A 12,524-nucleotide genomic window follows, 5' to 3' on the forward strand; every position below is an offset into this window, starting at 1 on the left:
TATTGGTCTGTGGGTTTCTTAGAATGTCTTTATCTAGTTTAGTACTAAGGTAAGGATGGCCTCATAGAATGAGTGATGAAATATCCTCTCTTCTTCTATCTTCTGGAAGAGATTGTAGAGAACTGATGTAATTTCTTACTTAAATGTTTGACAGAATTCACCAGTAACCCATCTGGGCCTAGTGCTTTCTGTTTTGGAAGGTAATTAATTATCGACTCAATTTCTTCAACAGATAAAGGCCTATTCAGATTATCTATTTGTTTTTATGTCAATTTTGGCAGATTGTGTCTTTCAGGGAATGAATTCATTTCATATAAATTATCAAATTTGTAGATATATTATTTTATTATTTATTTAATGCTCATGAGACCTATAGTGATGTCTCCTCTTTCATTTCAATATTAGGAATTTAAGTCCTCTTTTTTCCTATGTTAGCATAGCTAGGAGCTTATCAATTTTACTCATCTTTTCAAAGACACATCTTTTGGTTTCCTTAATTTTTTCTATTGACTTCCTGTTATCAATTTCACTGATCTCTGCCCTAATTTTCATTAACTCTTTTATTCTGCTTACTATGGATTTAAACTGTTCTTTTTCTAGTTTCCTAAGGCGGAAGCTTAGATGACTGATTTTAGTCTGTCTTCTTTTCTAATATATGTACTCAAAACTATAAAATTCTAAGCTTTCACTGCATCCCACAGATTTTGATAACTTGGGTTTTCATTTTCATTTAGTTATACCCACCCACACACGCACACATGTGTGCACACACAGGGAAGGAGCAGAGAAAGTCTCACACTGTCACTCAGGCTGAAATACAGTGACACAATCACAGCTTATGACAGCCTTTGACCTCCCGGGCTCAGGTGATCCTCCCACCTCAGCCTCTTGAGTAGCTGGGACTACAGATGCATGCCACAATGCCCAGCTAATGTTTTTTAATTTTTTTGTAGAGACAGGGTCTCCCTATGTTGCCCAGGCTCGTCTCAAACTTCTGGGCTCAAGCAATCCTCCCACCTCGGCCTCCCAAAGTGTAGGGATTACAGACGTGAATCACTGTGCCCAGCCTCAAAATATTTTTAAAATTTCTCTTGAGATTTCTTCTTTGATCCATGTGTTATTTTAGAATTATGTTACTTAATCTTAAAGTATTTAGGAATTTTTCCAGCTTCTTTTTGTTACTGATTTCTAGTTTATATCCACTTGTGGTATGATCAGACATTGTATTAATTTCTAGCCTTTCATTTTTTTACTGATTTTTTAAATTTATTTTTTATTTTTTCATAAGCTATTGTACAGGTAGTATTTGGTTACCTAAGTTCTTGAGTGGTGATTTGTGAGATTCTGCTGCACCCATCACCCAAGCAGTATATACTGCACCATATTTGTCATCTTCTATCCCTCGCCCCCCTCCCACTTGTCCCCCCAAGTCCCCCAAGTCCAATGCATCATTCTTAGGCCTTTGCGTCCTCATAGCTTAGCTCCCACATAACAGTGAGAACAAGATGATGTTTGGTTTTCTATTCCTGAGTTACTTCACTTAGAATAACAGTCTCCAATCTCATCCAAGTCACCGCAAATGCTGTTAATTCATTCCCTTATATGGCTTCATAGTATCCCATCTTATATACATCAATCACAGTTTCTTTATCCACTCGGTGAGTGATGGGCATTTGGGTTGGTTCCACAATTTTGCAACTGTGAATTGTGATGCTGTAAACATGCATGTGCAAGTGTCTTTTTTGAATAATGACTTCTTTTCCTCTGGGTAGACACCCAGTAGTGGGATTGCTGGATCAAATGGTAGTTCTACTTTTAATTCTTTAAGAAATCTCCACACTGTTTTCCATAGCGGCTGTACTAGTTTACATTCCCACCAGCAGTGCAGAAGTGTTCCCTGTTCACCACATCCACACCAGCATCTACTGTTTTTTGATTTTTTGATTATGGCCATTCTTGCAGGAGTGAGGTGGTATCACATTGTGGTTTTGATTTGCATTTCTCTGATCATTTTTTCATGTTTGTTGAGCATTTTTTCGTATGTTGAACATTTTTTCATACGTGTGTTGACTATTTTGTATATCTTCTTTTGAGAATTGTCTATTCGTGTCCTTAGCCCACTTTTTGATGGGACTGTTTGGGTTTTTTTTCTTGTTAATTTGAGTTCACTGTGTTTGTTTTTTTCTTACCAGGTCAGCCAGGTTCTATAAAATCTCAGCACTTTAGGCTCTGGCTAAGCAGTTCCTACTGAAGGTAGACCTTGTCAAGAAGTATAGAATAGCCGGGCGCGGTGGCTCAAGCCTGTAATCCCAGCACTTTGGGAGGCCGAGACGGGCGGATCACGAGGTCAGGAGATCGAGACCATCCTGGCTAACACGGTGAAACCCCGTCTCTACTTAAAATACAAAAAAATTGGCCGGGCGAGGTGGCGGCGCCTGTAGTCCCAGCTACTCGGGAGGCTGAGGCAGGAGAATGGCGTGAACCCGGGAGGCGGAGCTTGCAGTGAGCGGAGATCGCGCCACTGTACTCCAGCCTGGGTGACAGAGCGAGACTCCGTCTCAAAAAAAAAAAAAAAAAAAAAAAGAAGTATAGAATAACCTAGTATAGGTAAAAAGGTTTATTTTCCCTCCCCACTGCTGGAAACACAAGGGGATTTTTTCTGTGATAATCACTGACAGAACCTAGTAGAGCTCTTGGAGGTAAAACTCACAAAAGTGTGGTGGAGAGCCCTGATGACTGGCTCCTCCTCAGTTTATATTTCTCAGACTTGTCCCACACTGAACCTCCAGCAATTTTTCAATTACAGTTCAGGTTACTCTACCTAGGCACTGGTTCTCGTGGATGTTTCTGCGCCAGTGAGTTATGATTCTCTGTATTTGCCTGTCTCTCCAATTTGTGGGGCAGCAGCTTCTCCTGTGACCTCACTTCTCTTACGAATCTGAATAGAATGGCTGATTTTTCAGTTTGTTCGGATTTTTACTTGTTGTCAGGACAAGCAGCACCTTCTTACATATCAAACCCACTCCCTTCTTTTAATCTTTCCAGTGTTTCCAAGTTATCGATATTGTTGATATTTCATGGGAGATGAGAATGTTTTCAAAGATTGAACTATTAAAAATAGACTGTGCACCTATTTCTTGACATGTACAACAATACCATCATAATTTGCAGTGACTCTATAGTTTACTGCAAATGAACAAGATTTTATAAATGATGTAGACACTGAAGTATAATATCTTTCCACAATAGCAAAGCTTGATTTTAATTTCTGACCTAATGGAACCTGAGTTATTTTTAAAGTGATTAGTGATCAAGGATTGGTGCAGAATAAGGTAAAAAAAGGTTTCCAACCACTGGTCTAGATAATCTCTTCAAAGCGTACTTCTGCTCTACTATTCTATGTCTTATAAATCAAATGGGTGTGCCACAATTAAGAGAATTCTTTTGAAAATACATCTAGTGTAAATGAATTCCAAGCCCAAAGCCAGACTATGCTTTGACAAGGCTGTTATAAACCATTCTTATCTATTTCTTAAAGAAAAACTACCAGTATTAAATAGTAGCATATGTCACACTTTCTAGAGATACTGGTAGCCACAGATTAGGGCTATCAAGTATACGTAAAAATAGAGTTCTGTGGGCCAGGAGCAGTGGCTCACACCTGTAATCTCAGCACTTTGGTAGGCCGAGGCAGGCGGATCACTTGAGGTCAAGAGTTTGACACCAGCCTGGCCAGCATAGCGAAACCTCATCTCTACTAAAAATACAAAAAATTAGCCAGGCCTGGTGGCGGGCACCTGTAGTCCCAGCTACTCAGGAGGCTGAGGGAGGAGAATCGCTCACTTGAACCCAGGAGGTGGAGGTTGCAGTGAGCCGAAATCGTGCCACTGCAATCCAGCCTGGGCAATACAGAGAGACTCTGTCTCAAAAAAAAAGAAAAAAAAATTAAAAATAGAGTTCCGTGGTCAAATAAGTTTTGGAACTTGGGAAACACTGGGTGTTTCTATTGTAGGCATTCTCAGAGCCTTTATATGCCACTGTATCCTGTGAATTTCTAAGCTGGAAACACAGCATGTAGTGTTATCTAAACTTCTTTGGAAGGCATTATTCTCTGCCTAGAATGCCTGCTAACATCCTCTAGATTCACATCCACAGAATATCTTTTGGCAATCACTGCCATACACATAGGAAACCAACAGAACAGTTTCTTATGTTCTATAACTCAGAGTGTGTTTGACCTAGGTAGCTGAATTACTAAAATTCCACTATTTCACTTTTTAAAAAACAAACAAAAAATAAAAATTAAAAAAAAAAAAAGGCAGAAAAGCTTTATTTCACCCAAAGTAGAACAATAACAGAAAACAGGGCCAAGATGGAGAAAGCCCACTGCAACCTATCTCTCCAGTTGATTAGAACTAAAAACTCCTGATAAAAACTAGTTGAGAACTCTGAAAAGTCAGGGGGAAGGCAGATGTGGCAAGGGGTCAAAATGTGAAGAAACAATCCGCATGGGGGTGAATTTGCCATTATTTTTGTTTGTTGTTTTCTCTTTTCTTTGTGTGTGTGGTTTTTTTTTTTTGTTTTTTTTTTCCAAATTGAGACAGAGTCTTGCTCTGAATTGCAGTGGTGTGATCCTGGCTCACTGCAACCTCTGCCTCCTGGGTTCAGGCAATTCTCATGCCTCAGCCTCCCGAGTAGCTGGGATTACAGCTGCCCACCACCACGTCTGGCTAATTTTCTGTATTTCTAGTAGAGACGGGGTTTCACCATGTTGGCCAGGCTGGTCCTGAACTCCTGGCCTCAAGTGATCCACCCACCTCAGCCTACCAAAGTGCTGGGATTACAGGCATGAGCCACCAACACCCGGCTTTTTCTTTTCTTTCTATTGTGGCTTTCACTCAAAGGCAGGCCCTGACCAGGAAGCTATAGTGAAATAGCAATACATGCAGCTAAAGTTCTGAAAGAAATCCCTTTCTAGGCAGAGGGGCTGGAAAAAGAGATCCCTGGGGGTTTCTTTTCTCTCTTTTCTCATAGGGCTCATGGCTCCAGTCATGAAGATGAACTGCAGAACAATGGAAAGGATAACAAAAATTCCAAGAGTGACCCAATTTTTCTGGCCAGAGGAAAAGGAAAAAAAGTGTACTTATGAGCTGAAGAGACATAGGGAAAACCAAGAGGAAAGAACTAGAAATAAAAGAACCCAAACAACACATGACTTGGGCTTACCCTTGAGCTGTATATGCACAGAACAGACTGAACAAGCACAGCAAAGGCTGTATAGCTGAGCTGATATTTCAAGCACTGCTGAAGCCTCAGATTAACCTCTGAGTAGTGAAAGCCCATGACAGACCCAAAGTGGCATGGCAAAGGCTTTGAACAGTAGAAAAGAGATTAGAACCATCCCCCCAACCCCTCTGATGATGCCAAGACAGAACTTGTGTTCTGAACCCAACTAAGTTGACTAACTGCTTAAAAACACACTTACCCAAAAACATCCCCCAGAGGATTATAACAGAACCCACAGTCTTTACAACGTAATATCCACAATGCCCAAAATACTAGTTTAAATTACCTGGCATACAAAAATCAAGAAAAATGAAAAATCTCAGGGGACTGGACAATCAACAGATGTCAAGCTGGAGGTTACCCAGATGCTGACATGGTTAAAGATGTTAAGCAGTTACTCTAACTATACTCCACAGGATAAAGAGAAACGTGCTTGAGGCGAATGAAAAACAGAAAATTCTCAGCAGAGAAATAGAAACTGCAAAATATCATAGCTGAAATTAACTCACTTGATGGGGCAGAGGGTAACAGGAGAATAGAGATGAAGAGATGAAAAATTCAGTCAACTTGAAGATAGGCCAATAGAAATTACCCAGAAGGGAGAGGAAAAAAGATTGAAAACAATGTGGAACAATATCTAATTTTGATCTAATATTTATGTGATTAGAATCTCAGAAGGAAAGCAGAAATTGGTACAGAAAAAATATTTGAAAAAATAATGGCGGAAGACTACTGAAATGTAAGTAATGAAAGACGTAAATTTACAGATTCAACGAGTTCAGGGAGAGGCTTCTTGGATATAATATCGAAAGCATGATCCATAAAAGAAAAAACTGGTAAGTTGGACTTCATCAAAATTAAAATCTTCGGTCAAGTACAGTGGCTCACGCACATAATCTCAGCATTTTGGGAGGTCTGGGTGGGCAGATCACCTGAGGCCAGGAGTTCAAGACCAGCCTGGCCAACATGACCCCGTCTCTACTAAAAATACAAAAATTTGCTGGGCATGGTGGCGCACGCCTGTAGTCCCAGCTATTTGGGAGGCTAAGGCGCAAGTATTGCTTGAACCCAGGAGGTGGAGGTTGAAGTGAGCCGAGATCATGCCCCTGCACTCCAGCCTGGGTGACAGAATGAGACTCCATCTCAAAAAAAAAAAAAAAAAATTAAAATTTTTTGCTCTGTTAAAAGAGATCTTTAAGAAAATGACAAGATAGCCAGGTATGGTGGCTTACGCCTGTAATCCCGGCACTTTGGGAGGCTGAGGCAGGTGGATCATCTGAAGTCGGGAGTTTGAGACCAGCCTGACCAACATGGAAAAACCCTGTCTCTAATAAAAATACAAAAAATTAGCCGGGCGTGGTGGTGCATACCTATAATCCAGCTACTCAGGAGGCTGAGGCAGGATAATCACTCGAACCCGGGAGGCGGAGGTTGCAGTGAGCTCAGATTGCGCCATTGCACTCTAGCCTGGGCAAAGGTAAAACTCTGTCTCAAAAAAAAAATTTTTTTAATAAAAAGAAAATGAAAAGACATTTTCATTTTCTAATTGGGAAAGATATATGCAAAACATATCTAACAAACGACTTGTATCTAGACTACATAAAGAACTCTAAAAACTCAATAATAAAATAAAAGAACCCCATTTTAAAAATGGGTAAAAGATCCAAAAAGAAACTTCACCAAAGAATATAGAGATGGCAGGTAAGCACGCAGAAAGATGCTCACTATCATCACTGGGGAAATGCGAATTTAAAGCAAAATGAGGTATGTGCACATACCTATTAGAATGGCTAATATCAAAAAAATTGAGACGATCAAGGGCTGACAAGGATACAGAACAAAAGCAACTCTCAGGCCAGGTGCAGTGGCTGCTCACACCTGTAATCCCAGCACTTTGGGGCAGGCGCATTACTTGAGGTCAGGAGCTCAAGACCAGCCTGGGCAACATGGCAAAACACCATCTCTACTAAAAACAAAAAAATTAGCTGGGCATGGTGCCACGTGCCTGTAGTCCCAGCTACTAAGGAGGGTGAGGTAGGAAGGCAGGAGAATTGCTTGAACCCAGGAGGCAGGTGACAGAGACAGACTCTGTCTCAAAAAAAAAAAAAACTCTCATCACTGTTGATGGGAATGTGAAATGGTACAGGCACTGTGGAAAAGAGCTAGGCAGTTTCTTAGCAGGTGAAACATACACTTACCATATGAGCCAGCAACCTCACTCCTCAGTTTTCACCCAATGAACTAAAAATTTAGGTTCCCCAAAAAACCTACAGGTATATAATTATGGTAGCTTTATTCATAATTTTAAGAAACTGGAAACACCACAAACATCCTTCAACAGGTGAATGGGTAAGCACAGGAAAGAGGCAGAAAAGTCCAGGAAAAGAAAAGGGCAGGACAAGGGAATTGGGGGAATGAGAGAGCTGCTCCATATTACAGTTACACACCTCTGTGTGTTTATCAAAACTCACATAATTATACAACAAAAGAGCAAACTTCCCTGTTTGTAAGTTATGTTTTTTTACAAAATTTAAAAAACTCGATGCTTTCTAAAATATGAGGACATAAGCTACAATGTAAAATAAAATCAGATTAGATCAGCCATCAGATTAAACATAAGAAATAATACAGTTTATCTACTATTGAAAAGTTAATGAAAACAATATAAGTTGCTATCATTCTGTGGTATTATTATTTGAGTCCTTCTCAGAAACCATAAAAGGTAATGGCTTTGGTTTATAAACTACCAATACCCTTACCAGCCGGCAAAGCCACCAAGAGCCCTGTGATACTGGGATATTTTCTATTTACACCTAATACAGAATAAAGAATGTGACTGTGCTTAGAGAAGGATAAGAAGTGAGACAATCCAGGATCTTGTATTAGTTACGGGGAAATGCTCTGGCTCTAGTTCTTTAGAACTACACCGAGAGCTGCCAAGATTGAGTGGAAGAGATAAAAACCAATCTGGAGTAAATGGAAAGATTGTCACATCTAGTGTCTAACACATAGCCACGATTCTAAAAATAATACATATAAAATTCAGTCATTCACCTTAATAGAATTATCTCGTAGGCCACTGATAATTTTTTCATCATCGTACTGTAAACAGTAGACACCTTTACTATTTTCAGAGCGGCACTGAATCCTCTGCAAGTTGTGTCGTCCGCACCGCCAGTTAGATTCTATAGTCTAGGGGAAAAAGGAGACAAGAGATGAGTTTTTGTGAATCAACTTATTCTATTAGGTTTCAGACTTTGGCGTTGCTTCCAGAAACAGCATACCACCAATACCCCAATCTTGGTTTGCATAACTGTCTGTGGATAGGATCATGCTCTTTTCCAAGTAAGACATTAACCCAACAATGTTTTCTCTTAAACTTTCCCTGCCCATCTGGCAACTGTCATAGGACTTCCAATGAGTTTTGGATTGGGCTTGAAAAAACTGGCCTCGACAGAATTCAGTATGTTTAAAGAACGCCATTTGCACCCAAAACACGCAAATAAATAGTAACTCATTGGGTCGCTCCCTAATGCCAATTAAAAACCATCATTAAGCATATATTGACAATCTACATACCCAAACAAAGCATTGTCTTGATCACTGAGGAAAGATACTGAGCAACTACTATAAGCCAACTACATAGGAAGAATTTTATTTATCATTTTTAACCTTCCTAATGTTTCTGTAGAGTAAAAATGGTACACTTTAGCCCTGGATTCTTGTTCCTCTTATCATTCATGCAACATTTGCTGAGATGTTAATATATTCCAGGTACCGTGCTAGGCACTGAGGATAAAAAGATCAACAGGAGACATACTGAATTCAGGGCAGCACCACTCCAATATCTAGGCCCATGGCGTCTGGAATAGATAGACACTAAACTAAGTTTATTTGGTTAAATGATCCATAATAACCTTGGAAGGAGGAAGTACTTATTATTTCCTTTTTACAAACAAGAAAACAGAGTTTAATTTGCCTGCAGCCACAAAATCAGTAATCAGACCAGCTGGAAATCACACTCAGTTCTTTCTGACTCTGAACCCATACTTTGCTACTAACATATTCAATACAAAACAGGATGGGCTTGCCTCTTGAGGCAGTGCACACAGAACGTAAGATCAGTAACAATTCCAAAAGTGCCAAATGAGTGATAAAAATTCTAAGTGCTGCAGGACTTAAGGGAGAAAATGAGCTCTATAGCCTGGACCACTGGGCCAAGTTTAGTGAAGAAGTAGGTCATACCCAGAGCACCAGAAGACCTAACCTCTGGGAGTAGATATAAGTGATTTTTAAGGCTCAAAAGATATAATGTCTCTACTAAGAGTAACTAAAGTCTGAATTCCTGATCCTTGAAATCAGGGGAAAATAGGGATTTCAATAACCTGTTATACTTCAGGATATAGTTTCTCTCTGAGTAGCTAATTATTTCTCTACAGCTAAAAGTCTAATTATCTGCTTTGTTGAAGAAAGGAGTACTTAATTACTGGCTCTACTGACATCTAACAAAGTATTTCTTCTTATTTTGAAGGTAGTATCCTTCTGCGTACTCTAAAATCTTAAAATTAACTGAAAGCTATGTGCCAGGCACTATGCTTTCCTAACACTATACCACTCACTTTATATGTTTTGTAGCTAATTTAATCATAACTCTGAAGCAGGAATCATTGCTTGCATTTTATAGAAAAGGAAATGGAGGGTTGGAGATATCGATACACGTATACTTAAAAAGTGAGTATTTCTATAATTTGTGGCCCCAGAGCTTAGCAAGAGTCCTGGAAATACGGTATCTTCCCTTGAGGAGCTCCCATACACATCTGTGAGGGCAGCATGGCGTATTTCCAATGCCCAGGAGATGCAAGGACGTGCCATGGAGATGCCAGGAGAGGGGAAATACTCATCTGTCCATCTGCCACCAAGTCAGAACTTCCTAGCCTGGGTCATCATCTCTAGTGACTTGGTAAAATATTAGACATACAAAAGCACACTTCAAAATAAAAAAAAATAAATAAATAAAAAAACATAACCCAACCACCTCTGCTACCTCTATCAAAGTAGACAACGGATCTGTCCGGATAAGCAACTTTTTTATTTAAAAAGAGGTCCAGAATACAGGCATTTCTTAAGCAGAACTCAACGCATGGAATCATTTAGAGAAACAATGTATTTTTAGATCGTGATTGAGCCATCTCAGCATGCTGAGCACTCCAGGAAAATGCTGATTTAGTAGGCAGATGTACTGGTAACAAGTCTACTTTGTGGCCAGTGACTCCTGGCAGTGGTTACAAATGTTCACGTTATACCCTCTGGGGGCCCACAGAGTTGCTACAGAATGTATGAGTTCATATGAACCCAAAGTATTACAAAGATGAATACATAATATGTTTTTACATATATGCCAGGTGTTACCAAGCTGTTCTTAGGTTTAAGAGGTATACAATTGCTTTAAGATGACACTGAAGCAGTAAGTAGCTTTGTTTCACTTTATATTTCAATGACTAGAAAAAGCACATTTACTACCGCGTGAGAGTTTGAGGGGGAAACAATTATTTTAATTTAAAAGAGGGGGTGGGGGGAATCCCTATACCAAAAAGAATTTCCTACATGCTCTCCCACTACTCTAAAATGTTTCCTAGAAGTGGGTGATGTGGCTACAATCTTTAACTGTACCCAAAACCCTGAAGACGCAGCAGAGAAGACTGCACAGAGGAGCCAGGGTCCTCTGTACACACTCAGCCTGTGATACATCAGTCCCCTGAGATGTCTGGACAGAGGATGACAACAACAATAAAGGCTGAGCTATACTCTCTATCCCCAACCCTCAAGTAAGAGCTAGGGAAGAGGACCTCACAAAAGCTCTGCTAGATACCAGATTTTCATTCTAAGTTGAACGGAAGTTAGCAAATGGCTTAGCTTCTCAACACTTACAAAAAGCCTACTTTTCTCGAATAAGTTTCTGCATTTTAAAAGAAATAGTTTGTCAACCAATTCCTGATGTGTCATTTTACAAAGTCCTCACCTAGGCCTGTTTTAGAAATCATCAGTTTCTTGAATCCCAAAGTGTAGCTTGTTTTGAAAAGCCGTGAAAGAGACACGGAGCCAGAGCAGGGAGTTGACTGCTTTGCTGCGCACCAACCCTGTTCCTCTTCTCAATTCCCCAGGCCACCTGCACAAAAAAGCAGCACTTCCTGTCAACTACGCCAGCCTCAAAAACTACCCCCATGATGTCTGACGACCTCGACTTTTACCTGAATGCTTATAAGCCAGGTCTTTTTTTAGAAAAACTAGACCTTTAAAACTGGCAGGTAGCCCACTGTGGTAGAAAATACCTGGGTCAAGTAGCAACTTCGGCAAAGGACTTCCACTGCTGTAAAGATGGGAAGAGTAATATCTACTCCCTCAAAACCACTGTTAAGGTTCAAATGAGATTATGTAAGTTCTCATTATAGTGCCAGCAAATGGTAGTTACGTTCTTCTTCAGTTGTTGAAAACGTTAACCAAAAAGAAAGTGGGCTGCAACAACAAATACATAATTCTCACAAAGCTGCCAGAAATCGTTGTCTCAGTGTAGGCTGATATTTAATGCTAATAAGCCTGAGCCTTCCCTAACCATTCCCAGGAAGAGGCTGAGCCTTCAAATGGAATCCAACTATTATCCTAATGCCAGCAGCAGGAATAGAGGTCATACACAGGTGCACCTCTTTAATTATGTGGATACCTATCATTTCACTTAGCCATCATGTGGTATGGCTACTGTAGAGGAATATTTCATGTTTTTGAGAACTTGTAAAATCCCCTTACCCTGCGCAAATTTTCAAAATACTGGGAAAGTAGCCATGATACACAGAGTATACAGCGGCATTTAAATTGGCAATAGAGTGAAAACAGATGTCTGAGTATGGAGGAATAACATTATTTTTAGAAGCCTAAACACAACTGGGTGGGTGGGCAAGTTTTGACATTTTCTGGTCAGGACAATGTTAATATCAGGTTTGCAAACCACAAAAAAAGCTCCCTGCTTTCCCTGAATAAAATGTGGCTTATTAAAAGGTGTGATACAACACACCATCATTTTCCCAGTGGTCTGTCCAAGAAGAGCACTTCAAAGGCTTCAATGCAATGAATGAAGAGAGGAAGAAAGTAGATTACTTGAAGGAGTTTGTCACTACTCAAATGGCAAAAGAGAAAAACCCAAGTTCAGAATACCAGAACTCTAGGGCTGCTATAACAACTCCCAA

At 39.9% G+C, this 12,524-nt stretch overlaps 1 protein-coding gene across 4 annotated transcripts in view; it reads right to left on the reverse strand.

Moving 5' to 3' along the window:
• The window catches only part of FBXW11 (F-box and WD repeat domain containing 11), a 141,470-nt gene that overhangs the window by 19,431 nt on the left and 109,515 nt on the right, over nucleotides 1-12,524 (reverse strand). For all 4 annotated transcript variants that reach the window (XM_025388363.1, XM_025388362.1, XM_025388361.1 and 1 more), the window contains one exon: nucleotides 8,341-8,478. In XM_025388363.1, the coding sequence (XP_025244148.1) occupies nucleotides 8,341-8,478 (138 nt within the window). The remainder of the gene's footprint in view (nucleotides 1-8,340; nucleotides 8,479-12,524) is intronic.

Source organism: Theropithecus gelada, chromosome 6 (assembly GCF_003255815.1).
Source record: "Theropithecus gelada isolate Dixy chromosome 6, Tgel_1.0, whole genome shotgun sequence".
In the NCBI taxonomy this organism is placed as follows: domain Eukaryota; kingdom Metazoa; phylum Chordata; class Mammalia; order Primates; family Cercopithecidae; genus Theropithecus; species Theropithecus gelada.